Source organism: Helianthus annuus, chromosome 16 (assembly GCF_002127325.2).
Source record: "Helianthus annuus cultivar XRQ/B chromosome 16, HanXRQr2.0-SUNRISE, whole genome shotgun sequence".
NCBI classification, from domain to species: domain Eukaryota; kingdom Viridiplantae; phylum Streptophyta; class Magnoliopsida; order Asterales; family Asteraceae; genus Helianthus; species Helianthus annuus.
Genome location: NC_035448.2, coordinates 153239395 through 153263165, shown reverse-complemented (window position 1 = coordinate 153263165; position 23771 = coordinate 153239395). Strand labels below are relative to the sequence as shown.

At 38.1% G+C, this 23771-nt stretch overlaps 1 protein-coding gene across 1 annotated transcript in view; it reads right to left on the bottom strand.

The window, feature by feature from the left end:
- Positions 1–21487: 21487 nt before the first annotated feature.
- Positions 21488–23771, bottom strand: part of LOC110919815 (GDSL esterase/lipase At1g29660) — a 33868-nt gene continuing 31584 nt past the window's right edge. Inside the window, exons 4-5 of the mRNA XM_022164067.2 lie at positions 21833–22070; positions 21488–21705 (exon numbers count right to left, since the gene is read on the bottom strand). Coding sequence (XP_022019759.1) covers positions 21488–21705; positions 21833–22070 — 456 coding nt within the window. The remainder of the gene's footprint in view (positions 21706–21832; positions 22071–23771) is intronic.

Genomic DNA, 23771 nt, shown 5'->3' with positions numbered 1-23771 from the left:
AGTTTGAGTCAGCAAGGATACAATCCTAAAGAGTCGGATTATTGAAAGATAATGAATTGAGTTATTAATGCAAATTATGGTAGGCCCCGCTTTTGGCGGTGACGTTACCCTCGACTAAGTAGTCTGAGTCAGCAGGGATACAGTCCTAAATAGCCGGGTTATAGTATTAATAGTAGTTAACTTATGAGGGGGTCAAAGAGTTTGGATCCCCGCCATCCAATACCTATGGGCATTGAAGGAGATCCTACATAAATTGACCCAGGTCCCTTGCAGGACCTCTAAACACTGAACAAGGGCAAGACCCTTACCAAACCGTTCCCTTAACCCCCGACCAGGTAGCCAACATACCTCCATATAGACCGTGTAGATATGAATGGTGAAAATCTTTTATTTTATATAGACAGTAAAATAATGCCAAGACACCACTGACAAACGATAAGGAAAGATCACCTTCAACATAAGCAACTAGTTATTAAAGTCATTAATACAAAACCAAATAAAAAGTGCAAAAGATTAAAAATAAAAAGTATTATACTAAACACTTGTCTTCACCAAGTGATGTAAGAGACTTAGGCAAACATGGCCTTGATTGTCAAGAACTCTTACGATCAATCTTGGATCCCGAGACGACTCACACACTCTATGATGGACAATGGATGATGGTGGTGGATGATGGTGTTATGGTGGTGGTGGGTGGTGGATGAAGTGTGAGAGAGGTGGTGTGCCAAGGGATGAGTTGCAATGAAACCAAGCACTCCTATTTATAGGCTGAACAGAAGGCTGGGCACGGCCCCGTGTCCGCTGGACACGCCCCCGTGCCTGTCTGACACTCTCTCTCTTCATAAATTGTAATTCGCAATTACAATTAATGCGCCTGCTGTACTTTCGCCACGCCCCCGTGTCCGCTGGACACGGCCCCGTGGTGGGCAATAGAAGCTTCTATAGGTTTGTCTTTTCTGCTGCTTCTTGTGCACGACCCTGTGCTGGCTGAGCACGGGGCGTGTTCAGTCTTCTGCCTTCTCTATTTTGCTTGGGAAGATGCTGTTGAGGGGTCGGGAAATCCACTTATGTTCCTTTTCTTGTATTTATGTTAGATTTAGCTGTCTTTTTGCTTCTTTTGTGAATTTGAGCTCATTTAATCCTGAAAATACAAAAGGAAGACAAAAACACTCTTTTTCCAACATTAGTACTTAAAAAGGGTTAGTTTTATGCCTCATTTGATGTAATTTATATGTTGCATTTTACACACATCAAGAACCATGGTATGCCGACTATGCTAATTATTTAGCTAGCGGTATAGTCACTAAAGGATGTCCACATCATCAAAGAAAGAAATTCTTTGCTGATATAAAGCATTACTTTTGGGAAGACCCTTATCTTTTCAAAATGTGTGCCGACCAACTCATCCGAAGGTGTGTCCATGGTAATGAAGCACGAAAGGTCCATACGGAGGCCATCATGGCGCCGCTAGTACCGCACGAAAGGTATTTGATTCAGGATTTTATTGGCCAACCATTTACAAAGATGCACAAGATCTTGTAAAGGCATGTGATGCTTGCCAAAGATCAGGTAATATTTCTTCCAAAAACGAAATGCCTCAAAATGGCATTCTCGTTTGTGAAATTTTTGATGTGTGGGGACTCGATTTCATGGGACCCTTCCCACCGTCAAAAGGAAACAAATATACACTTGTGGCAGTCGATTATTTGTCTAAATGGGCAGAGGCCGAAGCTCTTCCAACGAACGATGGAAGAGTAGTGGTAAAATTTCTGAAAAAATTATTCTCTCGTTTTGGAACACAAAAAGCTTTGATAAGTGATAGGGGTACCCATTTTTGCAATCATCAACTCGAAAAAATCTTAACAAGGTATGGGGTCTATCACCGGGTCTCAACAACATATCACCCTCAAACAAATGGACAAGCCAAAGTGACTAACCGAGGTTTAAAACGAATACTTGAAAAAACCGTAGGGTTAAACAAAAAGGAATGGGCTGATAAATTAGATGATGCTTTATGGGCTTTTCGAACTGCTTATAAAACCAATATAGGCACAACCCCATATAAGCTTGTCTATGGAAAAAGTTGTCATTTGCCAGTAGAAATAGCTCACAGGGCCTACTGGGCAATAAAGAGCGTAAACTTAGACTTAGAAACTACAGGTAAAAATCGATTCTGTCAAATGAATGAATTAGACGAATTAAGGAATTATGCATACTCTAACTCTGAAATTTATATGGAGAGAATGAAAAATTTACACGATAAATATATTAAGCCTAATGAATTTCGAGTAGGAGACCAAGTTCTGTTGTTTAATTCACGACTTCGATTATTTCCTGGTAAACTAAAATCTAGGTGGTCAGGACCTTTTTCCGTCACCCATGTTTTTCCTCATGGTGCAGTAGAAATTAAAGCTCGAAATGGTATTCCATTTAAAGTCAATGGCCAACGGCTAAGACTCTACCGAGGATCCATTGAGGACGAAGAGGAGGAGATCTCGCTTCAAACGGTTAACGAATGAAAAGCAACCACATGATATGTTACAAGCAAGAGAGTATACATCGAAACCAGTAAGTCTTCTAACCATGTTTTCGGAAAAAGGGGCACTCACACGAGCACATAAAAAAAAATTCAAAACTTTTGCTCGGCACTAGGCCGTGTCCGCTGGACACGGGGCCGTGTCGACGCAACTGTCGGGATAAAACACTCATTTCATAACAGTTACCTCATTCCACACGCCCCGTTTTGCCGAAAACGCTCTGGTTCAAGGCGATTTTCCGCAGATTTCCGACGTTACCTCCACGTTTAACAACATCAAGGTATGATTCTATCATCATTAGTAGTTAGATTAGTTACTTGCATGTAGTTAAAACATCAAAAATTTGGGGAAAAATCTAGGGTTCTTCAAGTTCATCCGGATCAAACTCAAAATTTTTGATGTATTCTGTTAGTATTAGTTTAGATTAGTATAGTGGGAAGTAAGTGCACTTGAATTGTTGATAGATTTGCCCGATTTCTCACTAAAACCTCAAACCCTTGTTTTTGAACCGAAAAAGACGAAATTGAAAGGGTAAACGGGTTGTTTTGGGAAAAACGGCACTTGGGGTTTCATTTTCGGGGGAAACCGCACTTACTTGGCCAAAAATTTTCAGATTTCCGGGACCGGGACGAAAAATGAAGTTTTTGGGTTACAGACGTCTGGACACGGGGTCGTGCCCGCTGAACACGGGGCCGTGTCCAGCCCACTGTTTGCAGTTTCTTTCAGAATTTCACTGTTTCGTGCTAACTTTTGGTGTATTCTTTCAGATGGCAAAGTTCACAAGGTTCAATGCAAGTGAGCTCGATGCTAGGGCAAGATACGAGTTACTTCAAACAAGGCCCGAAGAGTACCCCAGATGAGCATGCATGGACCTGTTAACCTTGGTAAACCAGCTGGACCGATTCAACAACATCGTTACGGGACCACTAGCAGTTGCATTGAACACTCGGCTTCGGTCGGTGCATCAATGCACCATGGAGTTCTATAGTACTTTTACCTTCACTTCAAGGTGTGACCCGTTCGACAATGAAGGGGTTGCATTTCGGTGTGGCGGGACGAGGTACTCGATCTCTATGGCACAGTTTGGAGCTATAGTGGGACTGTACGGGGAAGAGGAATCGGGAAATGAGGAAAATACCGGGGGATTAAGAGATTTGGATGAAAATGAACGTCAAGCCGCATGGGCCCAAATCGGAGAAGGAATCTACAACCCTAGCTGCACCAAGAGTACCAAGCTGAGAGACCCACTGTATCGCTACATTCACAGGCTCCTCGCCTACTCTCTTAACCAACGTCACGACAGTAGTGGCGTTGTAGGGTTGAAAGATTTGGTTGTCCTTCACTGTATCCACAACCGGAAGCCTCTCGATGTTCCATATCTCCTGTTACGAAACATGTATCTCAACCGCCTTACTCGTGCTCCAACGCCTATCTTCTTTGGAGGATGGGTGTACCGCCTCTTCAAGCACTTCACGCGAATCCCTAGATCCTTCGAGAGAAGCCCATGGTCGGGACGAGTTGACTATCACATTTGCCGAGCCATGAACTTACTTTATGAGGCGGAAGACAGGTCAGTGAGCTTCCAAAGGACGCAAGGCTATGCATGGAACCCGCAGGAGGCCCTAGTTCTTCACGCACCACCTCCTCACTACCAGTACCAACCCCATGGTGATCCGGGTCAATCCTCCTCACAAGGAGGCGGTTTTCCTAATTTTCAAAGCTTACATGATCTTTTGCAGGAAAACCTCATGTGTACCAGGAATGCCTACAACCTTGCCAACAATACATACCACCGGGTCGGAGCTATCGAACGAAACATCAACGATATACAAGACGATATCGGCAGCATCCGGGAGTATATGCCGGGTCATGGGGATGGAGGTGATGACAGCGATGAGGACATGGACTAGGGGGTTGACAGAGCAGGAGCGGGTTGATGGCGAGCCCACAGGTTAAAGTCCCTTTATCTATCGAACAGTTTGTGGCCTGCGTGCCAAGTGTTGAACAATTTATTTCCCTTGACTACTTTTATTTTTCGCTTTATTTTTCTTTTACTTTATGCTTGGAACAATTAACTATGGTAATGTAGGATGTTTGTGTTGCTTGGTGTGGTATTTAGTGATGAAACAGGTACAAACCGAGGCTTAGAGTGCTAAGCCTTAGCACTCATAAAGCCAGGATGGAAAAACCGGAGGCTGGAACCTATTTTTCAGGCTTACAGACTGTCCACACGGGGACGTGTTCAGCCGACACGCCCCCGTGCTCACCTCACAGACCTGCTTTTTGGTTACTTTCCTGTAGATTTTTTCCAGACACGGGGCCGTGTCTAGCCAACACGCCCCCGTGGCCACCTTCTGTAAGTTTTCATTACTGGCAGTTCACCACGGGGTTGTGTCCAATGGACACGGGGTCGTGTCCATACTGCCAGTAACATTAATTTTTGCTTTTAAACACCATGTTACACATTCAATCAACCTAAAAATTTATTTTTGGGACACATTGAGGACAATGTGTAATTTAAGTGGGGGGGGATGCTTAAACCTTGAAATTTTGTAAGTCCTAATAACAAGCCTTACACAAAACTCTATTGGAACCGCTAATCACCCCAAATTTTTTCAAAAACTTTTCATTTTTTTTACTTGTCTTGGTTTAATTTGGGAATAACAAGTTCTAAAAAGGTTATATTTTTACAAGTTTACAACCGATAGCGTCGTGATAAAAACAACTAACATAAGAAAATTATGAAACGGCATGACAAGCTTAGTTAAAATTCGATTATATATACTTGATCACATAGAAAAACCCATTCCCACAAAAAGTGAGTTTTGAGCCTTTATTGAGCATACAAATACACATCTTTAGACTAAATGCTCATTTTTCGTTTCTTGTGTGAATAGCCGCTTGGTTCTTACGACTCTAGAACTTGCCACGACGATTCATTCCCGGGCCTTACCAACTTAAACCCAAGTAAGTAAATGATGGAGGCATTAGGACTAACCCTTTTTTCTTTCAAAACCATTATTTTCATTTTTCTTTTCACCTACCCAAAAACTCCCCCTAGTTAATCCCTTTGAGCCTAAACCTTTCACTTCTTTACCTTAAAACCCTTTTACCCACCAAAACCGTTTTTATTTTTACCCTTTATTTTAGTAACAAGCTCGGTTTTCGTGTGACTAAAAAAAATAATGTAGTTAGAAATAAACAAACAAAGTTCTTAAAACAAAAGCTTGTTTGAAGAAATACTTCATTAAAAATAAAAAAGTCACTAAAACAAAATCTTTTACGAAAACCGACGCTTTTTATGCTTCTCGCCCTTTTCTACTAACCAATAACCCAACTACCCACCTTTAGCCCAAGCCTTTACCCAAAAAGTCCTCTTGATATTTACAAAGGTAACAAGTTAAAAAGGAGGAGGATTGATTGTTTGGCAAGCCTATGGTAGGGATAAGTTCCACGCCGCTCTCGAGTGATTCACTAAATATACACCTTCGGCCGAGTGTGAGTGATTTCTCCCGGGAGGTATGTGAACTTGTATATAAATGGAATTTTAAAAAGGCATGCTATGCCCAAATAAGTAATTTATCCTATGAAATGTTCTAAATAAATCATAACGAATAGGATTGTAAATAAATAAAAATAAAACCAAAAAGATCTTGGATTCCCGACACTCTATGACAAGCCAAAACCTTCTCTTCTACCCATTCCATTTGGGAGTGTAAGCCACATATTAAAGAGTTTTGCTTGAGGACAAGTAAAAATTCAAGTGTGGGGGTATTTGATGTGTGTAAAATGCAACATATAAATTACATCAAATGCGGCATAAAACTAATCCTTTTTAAGTACTAATGTTGGAAAAAGAGTGTTTTTGTCTTCCTTTTGTATTTTCAGGATTGAATGAGCTCAAATTCACAAAAGAAGCAAAAAGACAGCTAAATCTAACATAAATACAAGAAAAGGAACATAAGTGGATTGCCCGACCCCTCAACAACATCCTCCCAAGCAAAATAGAGAAGACAGAAGACTGAACACGCCCCGTGCTCAGCCAGCACGGGGCCGTGCCCAAGAAGCAGCAGAAAAGACAAACCTATAGAAGCTTCTATTGCCCACCACGGGGCCGTGCCCAGTGAACACGGGGCCTTGGCGAAAGTACAGCAGGCGCATTAATTGTAATTGCGAATTACAATTAATGAAGAGAGAGAGAGTGTCAGACAGGCACGGGGCCGTGTCCAGCGAACACGGGGCCGTGCCCAGCCTTCTGTTCAGCCTATAAATAGGAGTGCTTGGTTTCATTGCAACTCATCCTTTGGCACACCACCTCTCTCACACTTCATCCACCACCCACCACCATCATCCATTGTCCATCATAGAGTGTGTGAGTCGTCTCGGGATCCAAGATTGATCGTAAGAGTTCTTGACAATCAAGGACATGTTTGCCTAAGTCTCTTACATCACTTGGTGAAGACAAGTGTTTAGTATAATACTTTTTATTTTTAATCTTTTGCACTTTTTATTTGGTTTTGTATTAATGACTTTAATAACTAGTTGCTTATGTTGAAGGTGATCTTTCCTTATCGTTTGTCCGTGGTGTCTTGGCATTATTTTACTGTCTATATAAAATAAAAGATTTTCACCATTCATATCTCCACGGTCTATATGGAGGTATGTTGGCTACCTGGTCGGGGGTTAAGGGAACGGTTTGGTAAGGGTCTTGCCCTTGTTCAGCGTTTAGAGGTCCTGCAAGGGACCTGGGTCAAATTTAGTAGGATCTCCTTCAATACCCATTGGTATTGGATGGCGGGGATCCAAACTCTTTGATCCCCTCATAAGTTAACTACTATTAATACTATAACCCGGCTATTTAGGACTGTATCCTTGCTGACTCAGACTACTTAGTCGAGGGTAACGTCACCTCCAAAAGAGGGGCCTACCATAATTTGCATTAATAACTTAATTCATTATCTTTCAATAATCCGACCCTTTAGGATTGTATCCTTGCTGACTCAAACTACTGGGTTGAGGGTAACGTCGCCGTCAAAAGAGGGGCCTACTACAATAACTAAGATAATCTCTTAAACAAGTGCAAAAGTGCGAAAATAATCAAAGGTTATACTAATACACGAGTCGGATCCAAGTGATTCATCTTGTCTATCTGTTTTTATTTTATTTTTCAGCATTTAGTTAGTTTTTATTTTCTTAGTATAAAAATCTTTTCTAACATTTTTGATTTGATTAGACGTTGAGGATAAACCGGTACTAAAAGCTCTTGTGTCCTTGGACGACCTCGGTATCTTACCAACACTATACTACATCCACGATGGGTGCACTTGCCCATATGTGTGTTTAGTGTTAGTAAATATCGTGTTTTATAAATTTAAAACTTGGCTAAAAGTGTAAAAAAGGGCTTAAATATACATCTAAAATATAACACACTTCACGCACATCAGTATCCTTGCTGACTCAAACTACTGGGTTGAGGGTAACGTCGCCTTCAAAAGAGGGGCCTACTACAATAACTAAGATAATCTCTTAAACAAGTGCAAAAGTGCGAAAATAATCAAAGGTTATATTAATACACGAGCCGGATCCAAGTGATTCATCTTGTCTATCTGTTTTTATTTTTATTTTATTTTCAGCATTTAGTTAGTTTTTATTTTCTTAGTTTAAAAATCTTTTCTAACATTTTGATTTGGTTAGACGTTGAGGATAAACCGGTACTAAAAGCTCTTGTGTCCTTGGACGACCTCGGTATCTTACCAACACTATACTACGTGCACGATGGGTTCACTTGCCCATATGTGCGTTTAGTGTTAGTAAATATCATGTTTTATAAATTTAAAACTTGGCTAAAAGTGTAAAAAGGGCTTAAATATACATCTAAATTATATTACACTACACGCACATCACCTCGCTTTCCTAGCAGTTAAGCATCTTAAACACCTGTCACATACGTTAAAATAAAGTCAATACACATAGTGTAAAGGTGAGCATACAAGTTTGATATTAGCATATAGAGTTCGAAATAGTTTACACATAACCAGCACGTACACAGCGGAAAACGAAGCATGTTAGTTATCGACATGAACCTATCGATACCAATGACTGCGGGTTGACTGCCCGAGGCAGTTCGTAATACATGATCACCACTGTAATCCATGCAAATAATTGTCCTTAACAACCCCCGCGTGAGCGGGTGCTGAGTCCAAACTATAGTACTATCATCGTTAAGGAAGGTAGACAGCATTCCATGTGTAAACATAACAAACAAGCATTCATTAAGTCACGTATAACATGCGGTAACGGTTAGCGTTTAAAAGTGTTGTGTAGTGTGTTCGATTGTGATTTAGAATAAGTAACATATGTAACACCCAAAAGTGCGAAAGCAAAAAGGGTTCAAGTATACTCACAGCGGTTGATGGATTGAAGGGAGCGCTTGAGAGTAGGGTTAGCCTGAATGGTTCGATAGTATAACGATAAGTACGCGTAAAACGGAAACAAGTGTTGTTGGATCGGACAGCTTGTCGATCGGACGGTAGTCCGATCGGATGGCTGTTCAAGTGGATTGTTTCTTCCTCTAAGTAAGGTGTGTTTGTGTATGATGGTTTGACTTTTGAAGTTTTTGTTGCAGCATTTGAAAACATTGAAGTATCTTTACTTTTCAGGTCGGTCGATCGGACGGTCGTTCGATCGGCCGGCAACCCGATCGGCTAGGTACTTCAGCGAAGAACAAGTTCTCAGCAAAATGTCACTCGATCGGACAGTAGTTCGATCGGGTGGCATTCCCAGTGCATTGAACATGTTGAAAAGTCGATTAAATGTTAAAGTCAAGTATCTCATGATCCGAAGAGTAATCCAACTGGATGGTAGCCCGATCAGATAGCAGTTCGTGCAATACTCAAACTTCAAATAAGTTGGTTAAGTGTGGGAACCATGTGCTAGCCGTTCGGCTGACCAGTCATTCGGCTGTCTGTCCGTTCGGCTGGCTGTTCGTTCGGACAGCAGCCCGATCGGATAGTACCTTGTCCTGGTCGGCCTGTTCGTCTCGCACTTGGTAGTTCTGGTTGTTTGTCGTTTTATCAAAGTATTTTGATAACGAGTCAAACTACGGAAACCTCGTCATTACTTGGTTCTCCTGATCGGACAGAAATCACCCAAATCCGGCTGGTGAACGGTTTGGGACGGTGTTTAAAATTGGTGAACCTCGTGGATAGAATTCGGATCTTGGCCACGCAACCACCAGAATGGTTAGTGACCCGGCACAAGCTCCGTTTCTATTGGTTTTGAAGGCATTGAGTGTAAAAGAGTTGAAAGAAAGTTGGAAAACCATCTTTCAATCCCTTTCACCGTGAATATGTTTAGATCTTGAAAAACCTTTGTTTGTTTATGTGGAAATCGGATAGATCCAAGTTATTCTTGGTGGATTGAGCCCAAAACATGAAGTTCTTCAAGAACACATGATGACGTCATCCTAGAATACCTTGAATCTTGATGATTTCACGGTCAAAAGTTAAGATTTAAAAGGTAGAAAGGTGTAGGAGTGCGTGTAGATTAAGAAAGTACAAGATTTAGGACGAGATCTTACCGGAATCAAGAGAAATCTGAGAAAAGGTGAGGAACACGAGCTGGTCGGACGTCACTTGCAAAAAGTAGTAAGTTAGAGAGTGACAAGGGGTATTTATAGGTTGCCAAAAGAGGAAATGGCTGGCTGGTCGGTCAGGCAGCTCGATCGGTTGGCTGGTCGATCGGCTGGTAGCCTGATCGATCAGTTGCCTGATTCGAGTGTTTGGTGCGACGACTTTTGATATTTCGATTTCGATTGCGAACGATGCGAATGCGATAGAGTTTCCTATTCAAATTACTTTTTAATCTCAACCACTAATTATCACACTATATCAACATACAATCATCCTTATTTCGTATTTGTATTGCGATTGCGATTCGATTGCGATTTGATTGATTACCATACATAACATATATAAACATGCACAAGTAACACATAAGGCACACACACACGTTTAACAATTACCAAAGATGCGATATTCGAGTTGCGAGCGCGATGATGATTAGATTAGTTCGATTATTGATTATTTGACTTTATCGCATTGTTACTTTCTATTATTCACAATCGTAGAGCGATTCGTAGCGATAAGTATATATCTTGATTACTGCGATTAATAACAATTACTCCACATAATACAACTAATGTAAAACATAAAATAGACTAACTACAAGTCAAAGAAGTCAAACAGAATGGAGCAAGGAGAGGCAAATTGCAATTAGCGATCTTTTCCTCCTTTGACTTCAATCTTGACTTTGACTTTGACTTTGACTTTCGAAACACGGGGTGTTACAATCTTGGTGAGAGAATTGAGGTATCTACATGCTTGGTTTTTATTCTCTAACCTTCTTACTTGCTTGTTTTTCTTATCTCGACTAATTCCTGACCGTGGACTTTTTGTCGTGCGTGCTTGCTTGCTTATAATTGTGATGGTTGCTTGTATGTTTTATTTATATCTTCAATGGTGTTGCTAAGAATTAATTCTCTTGTGTGAATGGTTGCTTCTTTTGTCTGCTTTGATTTCACACTAGGCCCCACAATCTATGCCCTTAACACCTTTGTCGACCTAACTTTTTTTTTCATAAATTCCACTTGTAAGAATTCATGTGATTGTTATGCGCCTCATTTCTTTCCATGATAAAATCTTCACAGCTGGTAATTTGTTGCCACCCCTACTTGTCGCCCTCATCTCGTTCTCGATCTAACCTGTTTTAAACTACTGAACTTGCTCCTACTTCTTGTTATAGGAAACACTTGTAGATCTTTGTTTTCAAATCCACGGCATGAACCTTTCGGCTCTGTTACCAATTGTTGGTCCCAAGTCCTTCAAACAACCGGCGAACATAAGAAAATTAGATGACCAAGAGGTATTTGATCAAACATATCGACACTTTGTTTAAACTTCAAACCAGAAAATACAAACACTCAAATTAAGTGTGTAGACCGCTCTTATTTAACCTAGACATATATGAAACCTACTTGGACTCAAATGATACTTTCTAGAATTAAACAAACTTTCGAAACAATCCAAACAGTAATAGAAAAACCAAAACCTTCAAACAATTAATTTAAAAACACGCTAGAAAAACTTTCATTTGGGCGATTCGTCTTTGCGTTTTAGGATTAACACCTTCGTAGTTCCTGCTAACCCTTTTTTTATTTTCCTTTCTTTTTCTATTTTTGTTCCTTCATCTCACCTTCCCTCTCAGTTTCTAAGCTCTAATATCATTTGCTGGAATAGCATGTCTTTCGATCAGATAAACAAACACGCCAAACAATGGTAAAGATGTACACCTAGTTTTGTGGAAACCCTCCACAATTCCTTTATCAATGGGAAACAAAACCACGCACACACTTAAACCCATTACATTTATAACCCAATCCTAAACCTATTATGACTCAAACACTAATTATATAAACTCAGTAACCCTTAAACAATCAAGATTAGTCCACCAAGATTGATCGAACAACCCATCGAGATAACTTGCCGTTTTTTTATAATATAACTTGTTATGAAACGATAATTGGATGTGTATTGTATCATACTTGAGTAATTTATTTTTTTTATGGATGTGTATGGTTTTGTGGTTTGATTGGTATAATTATGTCATTAATTTGTGTCAATGTGGGGCTACTCCACTTTGTAAAGGCATATATGTCTCTTAAAGGAAAGGTCACAAGTTCAGACAAGGATATATATGTAGTTTGGTTTGTGTAATTACTTCGAATTTCAAAATTAGATTTTTAGGTTAAAGGTGTTAAAGTTAAACCTTTTGGTGTTCTAGTTGCCCAATTTTTAGGTTGTTGTGTGTAACATCCTGGATTTCAACGTTAAATTATATTGGACAGAATTAATTAGCGGGGTTTTATATGCGAGTGGACGTAGGATTTAATTAAAGACACAAAAAGAGATTATAACTCGTTAATCTTGGGTTAATGGACTTGGAGGGGCCAGTGGTTATTATTTAGAAGTTGTATGGTGTAACTTTGGGTCAAGGAGTCGATTATGAACTAGGAGGGACATAATGGAAATTTGGTGAATTAAAACACCAAGATAACCCTAGATTGATCATTTGCGATCCATGTAACACCCCAATCGCGTAACACGCGACGGAAATATCGGGGAGTCACGTTACAAATTGCTCACAACAACTGCTACTAAATTGTTTCTTTGTTGTTAACATTGTTTACAAAACATATAATACACGTAATTGTCTTTTGATTAAAGAAGTCTAAAGCCCGGATGACTTCCTTTGTATATCACACTTGAATAATCAAAACCTAAACCACATGTGAAAATGAGAGTCAGCAATAAAGGTGGCGAGTATATAGGTTTTGTTAGCCAAATAAATGGCAAAAGCTTTGTATTGCAATACTTTGACAACTACGAGAGTTGTCAATTGAAAATGAAATCTCGAAGCCAAAGAATGGCAAAAGGATTAGTATTGCAATACATTATCTTGATTGTGAAAACTTGTGACAAAGAGTTTTGTATATGGCAATATGATTATTACTAGGTAATTTTTATACCACTAAAAAATTGTACTTTGTAATCTCATTGAAATCGTTGTAAAATTTGTAAGTGTGTTATTAGAAATCCAATCGAGAATTAATAATAACACTATTGAAATCTGTCAAAACTTGTGTGAGTATTATAAAAATCAAGTCAATGATTTATAATAATACTTTGGATATCCTTCTAAAAGTCTAACATATGAAGATATGGAAGATTCTACAAGGATTTGGATACTTGAACATTGAATCAATTGAACACATAAATCCTAAAGTAATTTGGATAACGCTACACGAATAATACAATAAGAACACTTATATATAGGAAGTACCAGCAACGTATCCACCATGTTCTTGTTGTATTATACTCGTTTCGTTATCTAAATCACAACTAACCACATAAACACATAAATCGTTAACTTGTCAATTAAATTGTAAACACGCATTAAAGTACACAATAAATCCAAACAAGGACTTCAATTATACTTTAAACATCCCACGAGTGTCTAACCATGAAGATAGATAGATACTACAAGGATCTGGTTTTCGTCACATCGTCTTGTCACATACGCATTAAAGTACACAATTAAATCCAATCAAGGACTTCCATATTAGCACTTTAAACATCCTACAAGAATCAATCTATGAAGATAGGTAGATGCCATAAGGATTTGGTTTTGTCACATTGTCTTGTCAAATACGCATTAAAGTACACAATTAAATCCAATCAAGGACTTCACTATTAGCACTTTAAACCTCCTAGAAGAATCAGTATATGAAGATAGATAGACGCTAAAAGGATTTGGTTTCGTCACATTGAATCGTTGAATCATAACATCCTAAATCCTAATGGTGATTCAGGATAACGCTACGAAGGGTAATACAATAAGCACACTTAAATATAGAAAGTACCAGTGGCGTATCCACCATGTTCTTATTGTATTACTCTAGTTTCATTATCTAAATCACCAACAATCTCTACACATAAACCATAACCATCGTCTTGTAAAGTACTTCTTAAAATTTTACTATAAAGATCAAAAGATCTAAGACTGTAGTTCAAATATCCTATAAGAATCTAACTATGAAGATAGATAGATCCTATAAGGATTTGGATAATCGTCGTGTTTGCATAATCGGAATATTACACATAAAAGCACTTAGTAAACACATATATGCCATACATTTGAAAATAAATCGGTTACACATGTGTAAAAGATATATGTTGAGGCTTCCAAATACATTTATTTTACTATTGCAATTATTATGTATTTTATTTATACAACAACAATTATAAATTAAAAAAGTACATTACATAATATAAGTTTTATCATAAATTAATAGTCACTTTATAGTACTTATACACTTAAATATATATACTTTACAACATACAAAATATAAATAATATTATCAAATACATATACTAAACGAAAATTTATTTTTTCACATTATGAACATACAAAAATAAAAATACTAATAGACAACGGTTAATGGAAAATAAAAATATAAATTAAAAAATCCGGGTATGTGATCGGATATATAGTTCGGGTAAACGAGTGTGGTTTCGGGTAATCGGGTCGGGTATATATTTCAAGACACATTTTATTAAAGTGTTTTAAGAAGGGTTAAAAAAAGATTTTAAAATTTAGAAGCACTTAGGAAATAGTGGCATACGTAAAGTACCATTAAAAGTTATCAAACAATTTAGTGGCATATGGAAAGCGTCATTAAAGATCTAAATTAGTGGCATAAGAACTAAATGCCACTAAAAACGTGTGCTAAGCAAATGTAGCACACGTAAAGTGCCACTAAAACCTAAATAAGTGGCACAAAAGCTAAATGCCACTAGAAGTGTGTGCCACTAAATGGACTTTTTTTTTGTAGTGACATATTAATCACCCCAAAACATTTGAAAAGTGTAAAAAAGGGGAACTATGTACTTACTTGGGATTGCGTATATGTCTTTTTCAAATGACAAAGCTCAAAGGATCAAGAGTTCAAATGGCACCTAGTATCGAATAATTATGTTAACAAGTCGGGACCTAAATCGGGGGAATCGGATAAAATGTGGTCTTTTTAACCAAATGAGTGTTGGAACTCACATGAAATGGTTTAACAAACTCTACATTCTGATTTGAAAAGAATCCTAAGTGCTTGTGACCCGTTACGACTCGTTAAGGTTGTTTACGCTACTTTAACGTGTCGTTTGCGCAAAAACACGTTCGGATGGTCAAACTAGTGCTATGATAAATCTTATATGCCTAAATATGTTTAATAATGTTGCAATATCAGTTTAAGTGTCATAATTTAGGTTACATATGCTTAAATTGAATTTATGCGCGAAAAGGGCATTTTGGTCATTTTCCTAAGGCATAAAAACTACCTATCATACAACCAACCAAACGAAGTGACCATAATGTATAACCTCTAGAGGTTATTCCCTATACAACTATGGTCACAAAATGTGTTTGGTCAGATCTGAATGATCGACCAAACGTGTCGGGTTCGAAAGTCTAAGCGGTTGTCAAGACAGCTTGACTTATGACCCTAATTAAGCACTAAACTAGAAGTGACGAGTTAAACATGTTAAAACATTTTTAACTAAGTTAGAAAACTGATTTGGTATCAAAACAAAGTGTTTTGATACCCGAAAATAGTTTTGTCGTAAAATGCACATAAACATGCATTTTGACCGAAACTTTGACTCGTCACTACGACTAGTAAACATGGTAATAAGTAGGTATAATCGCTAGGGATTATAACCATCGTGATTACGATCACGTTGCAAAGTTCAATCAAACTTTGTCTTGACCAATTAATGGTCAAAGCCAAAAGTCAAAAACTGTTTGACTTTTAGCTTGAAATAGCAAAAATAACTAAACAACATTAGTTAGAACACTCACTTGTGTTCTAGGACGAAGAAAACTCAACTAGGAAGCCTCCAACAGTGTGGTAGCCTCCTATTAGAGCAGATGAGAAAAAGAAAGAAGGAATGAGCAAGTTGGAAGTGAAGTGAGGCCATGTATTCATAGTGTTCTTGGATCATTAGGATCATGCCATGTGTTTGTGTGGTCACCAAGGAAGAATCATGGCCCTACAAGTGTGTGGACATGAATGAGAACCTTGGGAAACACTTAAAATAGCCCACAAGATCCAAAAACCAGGTTAGAAATAGGTTACAAATAGCTGGGAAGCTGTTTAGAAGTTTATGGCCAAATGGGTCGCCCCAGGCGAGCCAGTTCAGACAGATTTTCCTATTTTGGCAGTTTTAGTCCCTGCAGCCTCTAAACTTGTTTTTCGATGTATTTAACCCCCGTTAACCCAATTTCAAGGCTTTACAAGGATGTTAAAGCATAGGGGACTTAAAATATGCTTAGAAATATTGTAGATGTCGGTTCGTTCGGTCGTACGGTCGCGTTTTTTGGTTAATAACGACGAATGTTCAAACAGATGCGAAAACGATCCAAATTACGCAACGAATGGTATTTTTGCATTCCCATCGCTAAAATATAATATTTTAATGATTACATAAATTTTTGGTTGTGCGTATATGGTCTGAATGCAGATTCTGCGCGACTTTGCATACTTTCGAAGTTTTGACACTTTTTGTCCCTGTGATCAAATAAGCTTATTTTTCACAAACCGAACCCGTCAAAACTTATTTCTAAGTTATGTAAAGGGTATTTAAGGTATGTTTAGCTTATGTTAATGTTCCAGAGTGTACATTGCTATGAGAATTGGCAGACTTTTGTAGTTTGTCAGAAATAGTCCTTATACTTGTATAAACATGTTTTCGTCATCCCTAACCTTTCAAAACCTATTTCTAAGTTATGTAAGGGGTATTTAGGGTATGTGTAGCTTGTGTCCTTGTCCTGGTGTGTACGTCGCGTTAAATGAATTATGTTTAAGCATCGGTTATCAAATTGTTTTCAAAGAAAAAAAATTTGAAAGCCCGAAATTTTGCACAAGGGTTATAATCCAGGAGAGTGCAAGCAGCCACAAAAGAGCCCAGGCACAAGGAAGACCGCGACCGGGTGAGCACGGGGAGGAGACAAAGCTAAATCCTCACGAAACAAGGTAATCCTCCTATCTGTTTATAATGGTTTCCTTAGTCTAGGGGTTTGGGTAATTGATGAGGGTTGTTTTTAAAAAAGGTTTTCTAGATTTTCGGTTTGGTAGCTATAAATTAAAGGTCCGATCTTGGTGATGATAAAATTTAACAACAAAAAAGAACTCTCATGAAGAAACAGGAAATTCTAGAAATTGTTTTCGCTATCTGGCGATGGCACCAATAGTGTCCAGTAGCAACTGGTACGAATGGGAAGAGCTCGGCGACGCAGTAGTTTTGATATATAATTTACCCAAAACGGAGTTCGTATTATATGGTTTCGACATGCGAGAAGTCAAAAGCGCAAAAACTACAATTCAAACCACTATTTCACTTTTAGGAAACGGAGGGAACAGTTTCTGGCAATGGCAACTGGTGAAGGTTCATCGATACGAATGCATGGACATAATATTCGCCTAAATATAAGTCGTTTGGACAATACTACTCTCGCATCAACTCCTTGAAATCATCCCAAGTAGTAGCATTCGCCATGTCGATTCCCAGCATTTGAAGTTGGGCGTTCCACCAGGTTAAGGCATCATCTTCCAGTGTGCCTGAAGCAAGCTTCACCCTGTCCCCAGCCGAGACAGTTACACATAGCAAATGCCGATTCGGCCTTCTCAAACCAACAAAGAAGTCCCACTGCTCCTTCACTTCCATTGAAAGTTTGCGGTTTGTAATCCATGAACGTCTTGAAAGTGCAGACGAACGGATTGTTCTGATTATGATTCGCGTGTTGATCTGGATGTGAAAGAATGTACAACGCACGAATGTGAGTTTGAATATACGAATAAAGAACAAGAATCATCTTGTTGTGAATGTTGTACCAGCTTGCTAAGCTACTAAGGCCTCAGCCACACTTGTGTTGATGAGTTCCGTCAATTCCGCCTAAGTCATGACGATACTGCCACGTCCACCGCCACGGCCACCACCACATCCACCACTCCCACTAATGAGTCTGCATCCATAAGAAAAGTGGAAAGAGGAAGGATTGCAATTGAGTAGAAGTCAATCATCGTTGTGGCTCCTATCAATTGTTGAATCCCCAATTATGTCGGATAATGGGTCAGAATCCATATACACTTGCTAAGCCTCACTAGGACTCACATGCACCCCAAATTATTATTACAAGTGCACCCATAATGATAATGTGATTTGCATGTTCATCTCAGTTCCTCCTAACTTGCGTCAAAAGATTCTCAGATTCGAGTGTTAAAAGTTAAGGTGTTATCAAAGCGATAAGGATCACGAAGGTCTAGAGATGCTATAATAATGTGTATGCAACTATATGCAATGCAATGCGTATGCGTATGCTAGATGTGCAATGTATTCAATAATAAAAGATGAACCTTGCAATCTGAAGCGTAGTGTCATGGTCGCTTTCGGAACTGATTCAGTTATAGTCTGGTTTTATGAAAACGTTTAAAACCTAGTTCACTATAAGCAAACATTGAATGTCTTCTCAAGTGACACGACCCATGACAACGCCGACTCCTCAGACTGCAAGTTCCATTCCGTGATGCATCTAACGACTTGCAAGCATGCAGAAAAGTGTGTCAACATAAAGTTGGCGAGTTCCCAGTTTTGTTTGCGTAAATCAAGTAAGTGTTTAGTTTAAGTACGCGTTACGAATAATAAATTTTGTACCGATTGATGGTTTGTTTTTGGTTCCCTCATCAATGTTTATCATCATCGATCAAGTGTTTAAGGTCATTAGTTCACGCCCGTTGCCTCCCAGGCAACTAGCTCGGTATGTAAGTAGGGACTTTCGTGATAGAGTTAAGTTTATTAACTAACATCGAAATTAAACCAAAGTATTTAAAAGTATTCCTCCCAGGAATATAATTTGTTTGTCCCCCCAGGACGCATGCTTGTGAAAAAGTAGTGAACTCACCTTAGTTTGCTCGGTAATGTTAATGTGTCTTTACGCATTAAATAAGTGTTAGGTCCGTTACACGCGACCTAATGTTCGTTAAACGTAAGTAAGCATGTATACAAGTAAAGTGCTTGCAATACCCTAAGTATCTAAACATCTCATTGTTTAAGTGATTAGGTTGATCATGTTTAACACACAATGGTTTCTCTAGTTAATGGCAATAGTTCAGATTCAATAACAACTGCTAAGTTTGGATTCCTGATCATCTATTAAATATCAAAACACATAAACAACAAACCCTGAATATCGTAGTCACAAGGTAAGTTCGGATCACCCCCTTTAACCCTTAAACAAATACAGAACCCACTTGTATTGCATATATACATAAAATCGGACAACAATACACATCATATATGTAATGCGGATCAACAAGTGCGGACCTCATAGTCTCATTAAGTGCGGACCTGCTTAATTCAACTAACGAATATGTTTAACTCACATAAGTTCGGACCATGTTTAATTATCATAAGTTCGGACACTTAGAACTCAACATGTGCGGACCTCACAAGTAGTTATAATTGCGGACACTCTTTGAAAACCATATGTGTGGACATTCAAATCAACTTAAGTGCGGATCATTTAGGTTATATTAAGTGCGGATCGTTCAAATCAAACTAAGTGCGGACTCTTTTAAAAACCTGTAGGTTCGGACTATATGCGCGTCTCAAGTGCGGACACTTTTAAATCCCACAAGTGCGGACATGTACAAGAATATATATATGCGGACCACCAAAGGCTCATAAGTGTGAACCCTTAAAGAATCACAAGTACGGATCCCTTTCTATTCAAACAAGTGCGGACAATTTGATAATAACACAAGTGTGAATCATTGTTAAGTCACAAATGCGGACCAGTTATGTAACTGTGGACATTTAACAATTCAATAAATGCGGACACTTGAACAAAAACAAATGCGGACACTTTGTGACTTCACAAAGTCTGACAATCAGAAATTTCATTCTTCAATGTTTCCACGAACAAAAACCCACAGACGCACAAAAATCAACAATTTCAGGAATCAAATCAATCAATCTAACAGTTCTATCATGACTATAATATCACTAACATCAAACACTAACTACACATTCATTCAGTCTATAGCAATTATCACGCAGTCATCAATCATGATACAAAACACAGATTGTTTGGATGTCTAGGGTTTCGCATTGAAATCAAAAGAACAAGATTCACAACATAAGGCATGAACACTTACCTTTGATTAAATCTAGATGGATTGAAGATCAAAGACTGATGTGTGTGAACTTATGTAGCCATGAATGGTTGAAGAATGATTAGAGATGATTAGAGAATGATAGAAACTGTCGTACAGTGAATTACGATGAGCTTAGGTTTAGGCAGGAGTTTTTATTAGAGTTTCACTATTAACCCTAAGCACCCCCTAACTATCACATTATTACACAAAGTACACAACAACTTGTAATTTACAATTAAAGCATGCATTTCATGTATTTGTCATGCAACACAGAAGTTTCATATAAACCGTCCGTTTATAAATATTATTCGCGTTGGTCACCAACATTCGAGGGTCATCATGTGCGTGTTCCGATAATTCCCCGAATTACCAACGTAGACTTATTTAACTAACCCTAGTTAAATGCAGTGTGATGAATGTATGATTAAATTAACTGTGGTTAGGTTAAAATAACCTGAAGTTGCGGGTTGTCACACTTCGAGTCTAACGTTTTGAGTCCATGTGTTTTAGTGGTTTTAAACACTTAAGTCTAAAATCAAAAGTACAAGTGTTAAAAAATTGGACTCAAAACGTTATAAAATAAGCGGTTAGGGACTTAGAGCGTTAAACTTTTTTGATTTTAGATTCAAGTGGTTAAAACAATTAAAATACAGGAGTTCAAAAATTAATTTACTCTTTATTTTGTCAGTATAAGAATACAAATAACGTTAAAGTGCATCTAATAGTGGCTTGGAAAAAGAAAGAGGAGGAGAAAAGAAGTATTTATACTAGAAGTATTTAAGAGTGACAAATACCATACTCAAAAGAGTTTCTGTATACCTTTAGTTGTTGAGAGTACTGTTGCACAAGGGCGGTTGCATATTGATCGATAGTATATGTGTTGTTCGTTGGGTAAATACTAGGCATAAAATAGTTATAAATGTAGTCGTTGCTTCCTATATTTGACAAGTAAACGCATTTCTTCAGGTATTCATCCGTAAATGTCTTATTGCTTTGCAAGGCGGAAAGGCGTAAAATTATTTTTTCACCTTATTAAATGTCATTATCATCATTTCAACTGCTTATTTGTAATTAACACATAGAGATTATGTATCATTTATTCATTATTCTTATTCAATGTTAATTGTTAAAGTCGAGCCAAATGACTAATATCATATGGATATGTATCCGTGGGAAGCAATGATTTATATGACCTTGTTGCAATCACCTGATGCGCGATTTCGGTGGGATGTAAACCATCAAAGAAAAGAGTCGAATCCCTAACAAGACAATGACTTGAATTAGGAACACATTGTCCATCATCCCTTAGTTGAGTACAACAAGGAGTAGTTGGTAATGGTAGATCTGCAAAATCCAAACATTCTATCAAGTAAATATATATAATCTATGATGAAAAAGAAATATATGATTTTGCAATCAACTTGGATCAAACACATCAAATTCGACGTGCTTCAGCTGGCTCATGCCTTACCTCCCAATGGTGCAGCTAGACTAGTAACGTTGAGGAAAGTGAATCTTGCATCTGAATAATTAGAGTTGAGATCATCAACAAGTCTTGTAAGATTGTCATTAAATAGCTTAATCCCGTTATTAATCCACTCTACGCAAAGTTTCCCGCTGGTGCCAAACCTTGTTATCTCAATTGGGGTGCACCCTATTTCAGCAAGACCAAACACAGCAATCTTCCTAGCTCCCAAATTGTATATCGTCTATCATATGAACCAAATAGATAATATCTTTTGTTATATAATCGATGATAACTCCGAATTAAAAGATTACTGATCATAAAAACAAAACTCAAATAAGAGGAACCAAGTTTTTGATTTATAGGTGCCTTGGAGAGTTGCTAACTGTTTCTGGGGTGTTCTTGAAAAATCTTATACCAATCATAGGTATTTCACTAAGAACCCATGGGAGCAACTCATGCAAAAAGTTCAAGTTTGCTTATATGGTATGCCGACTCCAATATTGAATTCTTTTTTTTTTAATATTTTTCAACATTACTTCAAAGACACGTTTTTTTTCTTTCGGATGTTGCAATAACTTTTATATTGAAAACCCAGTTGAATTCAAAATAAAGAAAGTTTTAAAACTTATGAGACCTTGATATTTATATGAGAGGCAAAAAATCATACAAAGCTGTGATGTATATACAAAATTAACGCGAACATAAATTATATACTATTATTTTGCAACATGTATAGGTTATGTGTAGTTATACTTTATGCTTAAACTGTGTTTTGTGCAGTTGTGTGATTTATTATGCTTAAACTGCTTGTAACTTCTGAACCATTTAAACACTCACTTTATCCCAACAAAACAAACACACATACGTGTAAATAGAGAGTTCTAGAGAGAGAACGGAGATGCAGAGCTGCCAGCCACCATATGCGATGGTTATCCGACGCGTGCTCAACCCCTACGTGTAGAACGGAAGACGGTGAATCCGGCGATGATATCGGTTGGGGCCAAGAGAGGGATGGTGGTGTGTTTTTAGACGGTTCAACAACCCCCCCCCCCCCGACAAAGGTGTCATGATGTTGATGCCGGTAAATATGCGTACAGTTAAAAAATTAAGGCGGCGAGATCTAGGGTTGTGGCGGGACTCAGTTTAACTCACTCATGAATTACGGTAAGTCTCAATTCAGTTGCAAGTTTCTTTTTCAGTTAGATCGGTTTAAGTTGTTTCCATTTATTCTATTTTCGTTGTTACAGAAATATGGTGAACCACCGGCGAGCTCTCCGGTGACCAATCTGGTTCTGCATGTCAACAAATCTCAAAGAATGTGACACGGAGCAGGTGGTGGTAGGATGACCGGCTTGGCTTAGTGCGTTAGGGTTTGTTCTAAAAAATTGATTTTCTTAAGTGCCTCAAATTGGGGATCTGAAGTGAAGGCATCTGCTATTTGAATTACCTACGAATTTAGTTGAAGGTATATACATCAAAAACTCTTTCTTTTTCAATTACATGATTCTGTATTTATCCAAATTTCTATATTTGTGTTGATCAATATTAATTTGTAGAATATTGAAAGAAATTTTCAGGTTGACTTTAGACGTGTTGAAGATTCTTTTTTGCCGGAACACAGCAAAATGGTTTGAGAAATTAGAAAAGGTTCATCATTGATGTTTTTTATCTTAAGAAAAGGTTGTTGGAGCCGGGGATTAGAGTTGGGCAAAAAAAGAGTGAAATCGGTCCTAAAAAAGTTTGAAACCAAACCTAACTGAACCTCCCATTGTAATTGGTTTGAGGATTCCTCAGTTAGAACCCGTTAAAACCGACACGAACCGGTTTCAAACTGGGCTGATCATTTCCTGTTTATAAACTGGTTATAATTCCATTTTTGTCGTCTGAAATGAATATAATTTAGCTTTTTCAAAATTTGTATGGCAGATCTAAGCTTCATTTT